Source organism: Fonsecaea nubica, assembly GCF_001646965.1.
Source record: "Fonsecaea nubica strain CBS 269.64 chromosome Unknown Scaff72, whole genome shotgun sequence".
NCBI classification, from domain to species: Eukaryota; Fungi; Ascomycota; class Eurotiomycetes; order Chaetothyriales; family Herpotrichiellaceae; genus Fonsecaea; species Fonsecaea nubica.
This window is the reverse complement of record NW_019173745.1, coordinates 135,287-145,783: the sequence shown is the minus strand read 5'-3', so window position 1 is coordinate 145,783 and position 10,497 is coordinate 135,287. Positions and strand designations below refer to the sequence as shown.

The window sequence follows — 10,497 nt, the reverse complement described above, 5'->3', positions numbered from 1 at the left end:
CAGAGGGTTTGTCGGTGGCGTCGGCTAAGGGGTTGAAGGGCACGGGCTTAGTCTCACGGTTAACGGGTTGTTCCGCTGCAGCTACATAGCTATTGTATGTCTTGTATGTCTCTCTGCATTGCCATCGCCATCGCCATCGCCATCGCCATCGCCATTGTCATGGTAAAACAACGTGATACAAGAAAGGTGCAAAAATCATCTGTAGTTAGGCTAGTTGGTGTACAGTTTTCCTTTCCTCCTTGACAGTCGTGACAGTTCCAGAGGCCGAATCTTGTATGTAGAAGAACGAATGATGGTGACAGTCTTTCTTTCCTTCCTGCTTCACCAGGATGCGGCTCGAGGCACTTTCGTCTTCCTCCCATGGGCTTCCACACACTGGATGTCCAAGACCTGGACACCCGCCCGGACAAAACTTCCCAAGGAGATTCCGCCCTCCCAAGATTGTGAGATTGAACCCCTGTGCCACATCTATTCAATTCCATCGGCGGCATCTGCTGCTCCATTCTCTCCAGCGCCTACCACCGCCGCCACACCATTCGCCCCATTCTCCGTCTCGTCCGTCTTCATCACCTCATCCTCAGTGGGCTTCTCTGCCGCTACTGGCAGTGGCTTCGCTAATTCATCCCGAACCCAACTCTCTTCTACCGCGTATTTTCGATGGAATACCCTGGCCCATCGCCCACCCCACGCCTTCAGCAATTCCTCGTCTTCGGCACGTAACGCATCAGAACTCTCCATCATCTCGTCTTGATTCCCGTCCCTGATGCTTACCACCGCGTCTTCGATCGTGGCAAAAAGCGACTTCATGGTCTCGAGTTCGCGACTCAATGTTTGCTGGAGTTCCGACCTCTGTTCGTCCGAGAGACCAGGCGAGCGGACGGCGGCCACGATGCTGCGAACCCGCCCGGCTACTTTGCGAGTTGTGTTGCTGACAAGTTCGTAACACCATGTGGTGGCGAGGAGTGTGCCGCGGGAGACATGGTCAATAAGCGCCCACTCAATAACACTCTCGGGGGTCAAGATTTGGTAGTTGAGTAATTTGTCAACGAGGATAGTTCCGATGCCACGTTGATCTTTCCAGTAGTCCACGACGGAGGTGATGATTTGCTTCCTGCAGGCGGGGCTGGTAGCACTTATCGCCAACAGACGCTCTTTGCACCGTTCAATGCAAGCTAGAGCGTGAGACAACGATTTGGATCCGATCCAGCACATCGAAGTAACAAAGACATCCGTCGATACAACAGAAGGGTCGGACAGTCCTGACGCTGCTGCTTCTTCTTCCACTCTTTCCAGGATGGGATCGAATTCCTCGCTGGTGGCTTTGCGTCGGATCAATTGCGCAACTTCCTTTCCTTCGGCAGCAAAGGGCGTGGATTCATCGTCGTATTTGAAATCAGGCACGTCCTTTTCTTTAGCTTCCGAGATCAGGGCTTGATAAGGTTCTGGTAGGGTCCCCTTGATGCGCTTCGAAAAGCTGAGTCGGATCTCTTTGTCCAAGGCGTCCATAATAAAAGCCTTTCTTGGGTGTACGTCAGGTAGATTGACATCATCGACCCTAAGACAGTTAGAAGATTCAAGGCAGTGGCAGGGGTCGCAGCATACCATTCAGTCCATTTCCACGTGAAACCGAAGTTACTGAGATGATGGGCAAACCAGTCCAGGAAGCGCTGAGAGAGTTCCAGATCCATCTTGTCCACGTTCCTGTATAAAAAGCGGATTGCCCGTCCCAGACTTGGTGCAACCGCAGCGGGCGCGAGCTTGCATGCTTCAGTGAGCACCGAATGATAGTACACCAACTTATGCTCAGGGCCAGGCAACTGTAGCAGCTGAGAAAATGCCGCGTCCACAACAACATCCTCTGGTTTCCAGGTTGCCTTGTCCCCGGCGACCTCCCGCAACTTGTCAAATGGCGTGGCCCTTTTCACAAAGGTATCCGGCGCAAAGTAACAGTCGACATCGATCAGAAATTTGGCGGCCACCGCTCGATTGAAGTCGAGGACGTTGATTGTGTCGGACAAAGCGTCTCGAATCAGGAGTGCCGCGGGATCAGACACAGGAGGGACCGTCTCAATATCTTGTTCGCGATAGACTGAGAAATAAATCTCCGGGAAAAGTGGCCGAGGGCCATTTGGAACAGTCTCTGGGACAGTCACGGTCGGGAACTGGTGTTTCTGCGCCCCACCCAATGCATCCTCCTCTTCAGACGAGCGCTGCCCTTTCCACGGCCGAGGCAGACAGGCCAACTCCCAAGCATTCTTGGCCTCGTCTTGCATGTGTCTTTGAAGCAGCGCAAGAGCACTCTCGGAACCAGCAGGCGCTCCGACTTCGCGGTTCGGGAATGGATCGACCAGCGACTCGAGAGGATGGGCAGTCGAGGCAATGATATCTGTTTTCTCCAGCAGAGCATTGGCCTGATTCTCGAAACCCGTTGCCGAAGATGCCATGGCGTATGGAAGTGTCATCAAGATAACCTTGACAAGTTCGAGGCCCAAGGACTGTTTTGCTGGGTTAGTGCAGGGTTCAGAGACAGCACCGTCAAAAAGCTTACGTCTTCGGAAGACTTCATTTGCAAGTCGGCTGCGCGGGAGAAGAGTTCTTCAAGCAATGGAAAAATGCCATCTCCCTCAAACATGCCCTGAAGGCAACCGAGAAGGCGCAGATACAGCTTGACTTCACGCCATGCGCCAATATTCAGTTGTTTTTGTAAGGCCTCTCCGACTTTGACCAAGACTTCAGACGTAAACTCGGGTTTCTGCACATTGGCTAGAAGGAGGACGGCCGCGACAAAGGGAATCTTCAGGGGTTGTTCGATGGGCCTGCAATGGTCAGATAGATCGCAGATGAAGAGATGGTGGGAGCAAGCCTTACAACTGCACCACGAGCTCCAAGAACCCCGAAGTGAGATCGGTATCAAAGTAGTTCGCCGCTAGAGTCTTTGCGATCGTTGCAGCTTCATCTTCTGCTTTTCGGACAGGCTACCGTTTTGTCAGCACTTGGGTGGGTGAACAATCCAGCAGCACACGAGGCTTACACTTTCTGCGATGGACAGCACTTGTTTGCGCAGAGTCACCGCAAGTGGCTCCTCGTAGCGGCGGCGCTGTGGACGACGATCTTCGTAGTCATCCTCTGGAAAATCATCAGAATGGAATGGTCATCGGACACAAGGAAGGATCAACTACCTCTGTATCTTCTTTTTCTGTTGTTGAAGTGTCCTCCTCCTCCACCTCCTCCGCCACCACCACCACCCCGTCGTCGCCGGTCATAATCTGCCATGGTGAGAGTCGATCGCACACTGAACTAGTGGAGAAAGTGATTGCGAAGACTGGATATGTGATGATCGCAAGTCAGGTAGCGAAGAACAAGTATAGGAGACGCGTTGGAGATATGGGGTGAAACTCGGTTCAGTCGCGCAGCCGAATCATCGAGGGCTTGGCAATTTCGCAACACAAGGAATGGTCGAACTGCTCCGAGCTGTCGGCGCGCTCACGCAGACGGTGCCGCATTTAAGTCTCGCTTTCTTCTCACCCTCCTACTCACGCCCTCACGCACCCTCGCGGCGACGGTCGCAGTCCCCCTGGTACGCCCTGTCCTAAGATGAGTTCCATAATGGCGACGGTCCAGGGGGCTCCATTTCTGGATCCCTACGAAGTGGTCTTGACTTCCAGACCTGAGGACGGCTGCTTCCCCCCTCTCTCGTCGACTCGCCGACCCTGGATACAAAATGGAGTCCCGCTCGCCTCTGAGCGTCCAGGCTACAATCTTCTCTTTCGAATCCTGCAGCCTCCAGCGGCTGTCTCTCCTCGCTCCGTCCACTGTTACTTCATGACCGACGAAGGCCGAACTCCTTGTGCTTTTACGCCGACCACCATGGGCCGGCACCATGTGTGGCAGGAGCTAACTTTCCAAGGACGTCGAGCTGATCCTGCAATGTGTCGATGGCACAGAAGACGACCGGAACTGGAGACTAGTATACAAGGTCGATCAGCCCCGCGTGCAAAACAACCGCGATCCTGAGAACGTGACTCAAGTGCCTTAGGTCCTTCGAGCACTCTCTCCGCGTCCGCTGTTCCTTCACGTGTTGACATTGTGATGTGGTCCAGCGTCGGAGCGGTGCCCAAGGATCACACAGGGCTATTCTATCTACAACGACGCAGGTCTCCTGGTCCAGTTGGCAATTGCCGATGGTGCCATATTTGGGTACGACACTCTCGCCGACCTACGTCAGCAGGCCATTCCGGCCGGCGAGGATGAAATGATTCTCCGACTCAAGGATGCAGCGTTGGACCAACCGATCTTGCGGAAATGCACGAGGACTGGCGGGGTGACCACCGACCCGATGCCGAAAAGCGCATTTCTCGCGATTTTCAAGAGTACAGTGATCAACGCCGGCTACTTTTGGAGCTTGTCCATCCACGCCATTAGGCGGATGTTGGGAAACGGTGCTGACCTTAAGCCTCCCGCTCACTCAGCGTTCCCGGAGACACCTTGTAGCTCCTACACCATATCCACGCGGCAGACGTTCCTGCCCTCCACGTTAATTCTACACGTTAGGGCGACACACCGCTGTCGAACGCTCACAGCACTTGACGCAAGCCGATCTTTTGCTCTCCCCGCCGGCAACACCACTCGCATACGACTGCGAGTCGGTCTGCTCAAGATTACGCTTCGCGTCAAAATTCCAGAAGGCCATCGCAGAACCAAAGGCGCCAAAAGGAGAAGCAAGTGTCCCAAAGGGAAGAAGGCAGTAATAACACCGAAGCAACAGAGTGGAAGAGGCCGGAAGAAGTCACTTCACTGAATGTTGGATCTTTGATTTACTCTTGCTATCGCGTTATATATTCGCATCTGGCACAAAAGTTTTTCAATCTGCACATTCTGGCGCCGGGAGATTGTGCATCGGAGGACAAACGGGTGCCTGACACTTGGTCGCCACACCCTGGATTTTGCAGAACCTCTATTGCCAGCTCGTAGTGCTTCTTGTCTTTGACCCGCTCGAGAGCCGTCTGAAACTTTTCCCGAGATAGGAACACAAGTGCCTTAACGGCAAGATTTTTTTGCTACTGCATACCACCGACAATGCAGTTTCAATTCATCAATGACTCCATTTTCGACTTTGTCGTTCCTCTCATCGCCTCGCAACCGGTCTTAAAGCTCGACGTACCTTGAAAGGTGACAGACACATGCGAGACAAAACATCAGACTGGCAACAGACAATAAACGGCACGGTGAACTCGATACTCTGCTAAATCTCTGTAGAGAGTCGCATTCCCCCTCTGCAGAGACGCGTTGCTCTGTACAGCATTTTATTCATACAAGAAGCCCGCATAATGCACCGCTATTTCGGAGACATTGCTCAGCCTCGAGAGCACTTCGCATGCGTTGGCCAGTGAGATCGAATACCTAGCCGCCCATTAATTTGTCACACGTGCACTGAGGAAAGGCCCAGCTATATATATGGCAAATGTTGCGCTGGCTTTGAGCCTGGCTACCGTTAGTGCTCAGTACACTCTCCTGGCAGTATCTGAGTACCGATAACAGCCGCCATATCTTCTAAAATGAATCTGATTCAACCTCCGTCGGCAAGACCAATGCCAGAATCAACGCAGCACTATGGACTCGCAGAAGAGGAATACGCTGACCACCCGGTAAGACTGCGCCCAACGTTGTCAAGTCTCACCCAATGACTGAACCGATGGTTTGTCTCAGTTTCAACTGCTGGTTCTTTGTATTTTCCTCAATAGAACTCGAGGCGAGCGCGCCATCCCTGCAGCCCGACGCTTTTTTCTACAATTTCCAGACCCGGAACATCTTGCACGAGCCAAATACGATGAGACTGTCTTATTCTTCCAGGACCTGGGATTACATCGTCGAGCCGGATGGGTCATTGATTTGGCGAAAGACTGGCTATCTCAGCCGCCCAAAGCCGGCGTTATATATCTAAAGTCATATAACGGGAAGATCACCGTTGAATCGGAGGTGGCTCATTTAAAGGGTGTTGGGAAATATGCGAGTGATGCTTGGAGGATCTTCTGCAAGGATGAACTCTATAGACAAGCAGGGTTCGATGTGGACGAGCCAGAATGGACAAAAGTCCTGCCTGAGGACAAGGAGCTCCGCAAGTACATGACTTGGAAGCGTGCAGCTTCTCAGATACCGAGCTTGGGCAAGGAGGATCAAGAAGCAGAAGAGCTATTGACAGGGTTGCAGAAACTGTCACTTGGAGATTCTGTTCAAGTCTGTGGCATGTTCTCGGACACTGGTCCACCATGTCTCCCAAGAGCGTAGTCGTGTGTCTGTACTCCAGTAAGACATTGCGGCGGCATGCGAAGAAGATTTACTAAGACTCTTATCTAGTGTGTTTTTCCATGTCGATTGAACCCTTTTCCTCGGCACCTTTGCATGGACTTGGATAAAGACCGCATCGAATTCCCGACACTGCCTCCTCAGTTTCCTCAAAATCCGCACGGCAGACTCTAAATCCTGAAGTTTCCTTGTCAACTCTTCCCTCCGTGCTCTAGTAGCCGACAACTGACTTCCTTTCGTAGTTCCGGAACGCCCCTTTGCGTAAATTGAGCGTGAAAGAGACTTGAGCCAACACTTGAAAGAGAGGCTGTCCTATACAAGTAGCTACAGCACCAATGCCCAGTTCAGTGCAGGGTGGAATTCGTACAACTATTTACAGTGTGTGACCAGCTCGACTGGATGCGATAGGACTGTGCTGGCCAGAGATCCCATATCCAGTAGTTTGCTCTACTATGCTTTCTCGATGGTTTCTGTCACCACCCCCTGCTTCTCTTCGATCGCTCTATCAATATCGTTCCTTTCTGCTTCCGAGGCGTGGGTCAAGTTCACCAAGACTTTCTCACCAAAGAGTTCGTTGACTTCCTCTAGCGATAGGCCAGCGGTCTGGTCATAGTCAGCTTCCCGCAAAACTGATTTCGGATGGCAACTTACCTCGGGCACGAAAAAGTACGTGAGAACCACTGCGACGAAGGAGCAAGAGATGAAAACCAAGTAGAACTTCCACCTGTGCGCCCCGTTAGTGTCTTGGTGTTCCACTCTCAACATGCTGGGGGGTCCTTACCCGATATTCTCGATGGCCGTGGCGGCAGGGGTGAGATATGCGATCGAGGCAGCGTAATACACAAACAGTCCGAGTGCCATGCCTTTGGCACGATACATGGTGGGAAAGACCTCAGCGCAGTACACGTACGCAGTCCCATCAATGCACAAGCCGTACATGGTCACGAATGCGAAGAGGAAGAAGACGGCGGCAGCATTCCCACCCTTGTTGTCCGTGCCTGCGAAGCTCGCCACGAGCGCCGTCTCGCAACTCAACGTGACTGTCGTGCCGGTCCAGCCACCCAGGAATAGCTTCCGTCGGCCGACTTTGTCCATGATCAGCGATGAGACGATGTTGAAAAACAGGCCGACGACAATGTAAAGGGCATACATGAGCAGAGGCATGCTCCCGGTCATTCCCAGGCCTTGGTACAGCACCACGCCGTAGTTGTTGATGACCAGTGGACCACACGACTGTGAACCTAGAAGCACTCCGCAACCAAGGAGAAGGCGTCGGCGCAGGCTGGGTTTCTTGAACATGTACGACAGGGACAGGTCGGCGGCGCGATCGTACTGAATCTGCATGCGCATCTGATAGAATTCTTCTTTGGCCTGGCGCTGGGATGGGTCGTTTGGATCGAAATGCAGCTGCTCCGTGATCTTCCAGGCCTCTTCCAAGCGGTCCTTCCAGATCAGCCATCGCGGCGATTCGGGGATCCATGGAGAACCGATGAGCAGGATCAACGGGAACAGACACGACAACGACAGCGGGAACCTCCAGGCAAACATCTCATTGCTGGCAAAGTACGTCCCGTACCCCACCCAGGCAGACAGAAGATAACCGAACACCAAGGCCACAGCGTTCTGGCCGGTGAGAAAGCCCCTCTGCTGCGGCGGCGCAACTTCCGACAGATAGATGGGAGTGATGGTGATGCACTGGCCGACCCCGAGACCATGCAGGAATCGCACAACCACCAACATCGGAATGTTCACACTGCCAGTCACAAGCGCGCCACCGACGAGCGAGAGCGCGGCCGCGAAAACGATCGTGAACCTGCGGCCCATCCAGTCGGGTAGCCATGCTACGGAAAGAGCGCCAAAGGCCGCCCCGGCCGAGAAGAGAGAATTGATGGCGCCGAGGATGGAGTTGGTATAGGCAGCCCCGGGTCCTTCGAGGTCGAGGTTGAAGTACTTGTAGAATCCTGCCTGGCCAATGGAGGTGGAGAATACAGAAAAGGCATATCCGTAGGTCAAGGCACTCAAGGCCACGAACAGGACAATCTGCACGACGAGTCAATCAACCACGTTCACGACACATTAAAAGGCGACCACGTACCGTGAGATTGTAGCGCGTTGTTGCAATCATGGTTGCGACGTTGGTTGTGCTGTTGGTTCTTTCGCTCTTGTGATTTGACCGGCATCACTCGACTGAGGCAGGTCCAGAGATTGTTATAGATGATAGAAGCCAGATACGCCGGGCACCGAAGGCCGGGATGGATGAATCGTCGGCCATCAACTCGCGCTGCCGTTTTCACCGAAGCATAGGAGGAATTTCATGCCACTTGGGCATTATTCGTGGTCGAGACTCGCATGGGTCATGAAAATTTGGGTCTCTCGAGCCTCTTGGGCCGGAGGCCCCGAACGTGCCTTCTTCTCCTCGACTGTGGGTATCAGTGTTGCGGCGTTCACCGAAGCACAAGTCAGGCAACGTTCGAGCATTGCCGTCCCAGCCTGGCTATCCCGCGTATACTCCATATTTCTTCCCCACGCAAGTAGGACTGAGACTGGCTATACCTGAAAGGAGGGTTGGTCACGGAGTGCCTCGTGATTCTGATATCCACATCCCAACTTCGCTTGGCTATCCTCCCCTTTTATCGGTTCGCCACCTCTCTCCCAACCATTCGACATCGACAAGAACAACACCAACACCCACCATGTCGTCCTCAGAAGAAGAACCTCTGGTGGCGGCTGTACAAGCACCGCCTTTGAACATCCCTTCCGGTGCTACGGTCAGCGTGAAGATCATCGATACCACCACCACCATCAAAGTTCCCTTGAGCTTGCAAATGGGCCCGAAGATTATCGGGCATGACGACCTTTTCTGTCCAGCCTATTCCTTCCTCATTGAGCATCCCTCCGGCCGCAAAGTGCTGTATGACCTCGGCACCCGCAAAGACCTTGAGAACCTCTCTCCATCCATCGTCGGCATGATGTCTGCACCCGGCTGGCATTTCAAAGTGGAAAAGGACGTTGCAGAGATCTTGGAGGCAAATGCAACTTCAACGGGAAGCATTGAAGCGGTGATTTGGTCGCATTGGCACTGTGTGTAGTAGCTTTTCTGTTGTGGCATGGCCGTGATGCTGACGACCATCACCCGTTTGCAGTTGACCACATTGGCAACATGGAGACCTTTCCATCCAGTGTCAATCTAATCGTAGGTCCAGGGTTTAAAAGCGGTCTGCTACCGGGGTATCCGACAAACAAGGACAGCCACCTGCTGGAATCGGATTGGGCAGGGCGAGAGCTGGTTGAGCTGGAATTTGACGCACGCCTGAAATTGGGTCAATTCAAGGCCATTGATTACTTCGACGACGGTAGTTTTTATCTGCTAGATGCGCCTGGTCATGCTATCGGTCATGTCTGCGGTCTTGCTCGCGTCTCCAAAGGGACTGGAGGGGAAGACGATACCTTTGTCTTTATGGGCGGAGACACATGTCACCACGGTAAGTGTAGAATATCCCTCAACATCGACTCGGAAGCCGTCTGATACCTTGATAAAGGTGGACAATGGAGACCCAACCAGTATCTTCCACTTCCCAAACAGGTCTTTCCCACCAAACCTATCCTAGGCAGATCAGTCTGCCCGGGGAGTGTGTTTCAAAATTTGCATCGCCATAACTTGGCGGTTGAAGAATATTACAAGATGGCGCCCAACTTCCCCCAAGATTACCAAGAGGCAGAAAAGACGATTCATCACATGCAGGAGTTCGACGCAGCGAAGAACATCTTGGTCATTATTGCCCACGACTGTGCGCCTCTAGAACCGAATAGCGGGTTCAAATTCTTCCCCGATGGAACTCTGAATGATTGGAAAAAGGACAAGTTGGACCAACGAATCAGGTGGACCTTTCTGGAAGACTTCCAACCTGCAATAGAACAAGGGGCACAGCAAGAGACGAAAATGGAAGCAGGTCTGACATTCAGACCTCAGTGAACGAGGAGAGCACCAAATTCCTTTCACGTCTTTCGCATGGCTCAATAGTACCGAGCCGCAAATCTAGCGTACAATGAAGGGTTGTTCCATCGATTTCCTGGAGTTGGTGTTGCGAGAAGCAAAGATATATGTGGACCCGACAGGTTGGAAAATGCAAGCTCAAGACGAATGCCACAAATGGTATAGCCTTGTGGGTCGAAACTCTATCTAGCCAGGCTAGC

The 10,497-nt window shown here is 52.9% G+C and overlaps 5 protein-coding genes across 5 annotated transcripts; 3 read left to right on the top strand and 2 right to left on the bottom strand.

Annotated features, from left to right (window-relative positions):
* Positions 1–468: 468 nt before the first annotated feature.
* AYO20_08753 (hypothetical protein) lies at positions 469–3,273 on the bottom strand (the record flags this gene model as incomplete). Its single annotated transcript, XM_022647029.1, has 6 exons — positions 469–1,555; positions 1,603–2,495; positions 2,549–2,816; positions 2,869–2,975; positions 3,032–3,126; positions 3,180–3,273. The coding sequence occupies 6 exons, from the start codon at positions 3,271–3,273 to the stop codon at positions 469–471; spliced, it is 2,544 nt and encodes an 847-aa protein (XP_022497045.1).
* Positions 3,274–3,606: 333 nt separating this feature from the next.
* On the top strand, positions 3,607–4,798 carry AYO20_08752 (hypothetical protein; the record flags this gene model as incomplete). Its single annotated transcript, XM_022647028.1, has 2 exons — positions 3,607–3,967; positions 4,155–4,798. The coding sequence occupies 2 exons, from the start codon at positions 3,607–3,609 to the stop codon at positions 4,796–4,798; spliced, it is 1,005 nt and encodes a 334-aa protein (XP_022497044.1).
* Positions 4,799–5,555: 757 nt separating this feature from the next.
* AYO20_08751 (hypothetical protein) lies at positions 5,556–6,285 on the top strand (the record flags this gene model as incomplete). The annotated part of the gene is made up of 2 exons (XM_022647027.1): positions 5,556–5,645; positions 5,707–6,285. 2 exons carry the CDS (start codon positions 5,556–5,558, stop codon positions 6,283–6,285), a joined length of 669 nt encoding a protein of 222 aa, XP_022497043.1.
* Positions 6,286–6,753: 468 nt separating this feature from the next.
* Positions 6,754–8,428, bottom strand: AYO20_08750 (hypothetical protein; the record flags this gene model as incomplete). The annotated part of the gene is made up of 4 exons (XM_022647026.1): positions 6,754–6,906; positions 6,955–7,027; positions 7,085–8,343; positions 8,399–8,428. The coding sequence occupies 4 exons, from the start codon at positions 8,426–8,428 to the stop codon at positions 6,754–6,756; spliced, it is 1,515 nt and encodes a 504-aa protein (XP_022497042.1).
* A 568-nt stretch (positions 8,429–8,996) lies between these two features.
* On the top strand, positions 8,997–10,276 carry AYO20_08749 (hypothetical protein; the record flags this gene model as incomplete). Its single annotated transcript, XM_022647025.1, has 3 exons — positions 8,997–9,384; positions 9,447–9,785; positions 9,843–10,276. 3 exons carry the CDS (start codon positions 8,997–8,999, stop codon positions 10,274–10,276), a joined length of 1,161 nt encoding a protein of 386 aa, XP_022497041.1.
* Positions 10,277–10,497: the final 221 nt, after the last annotated feature.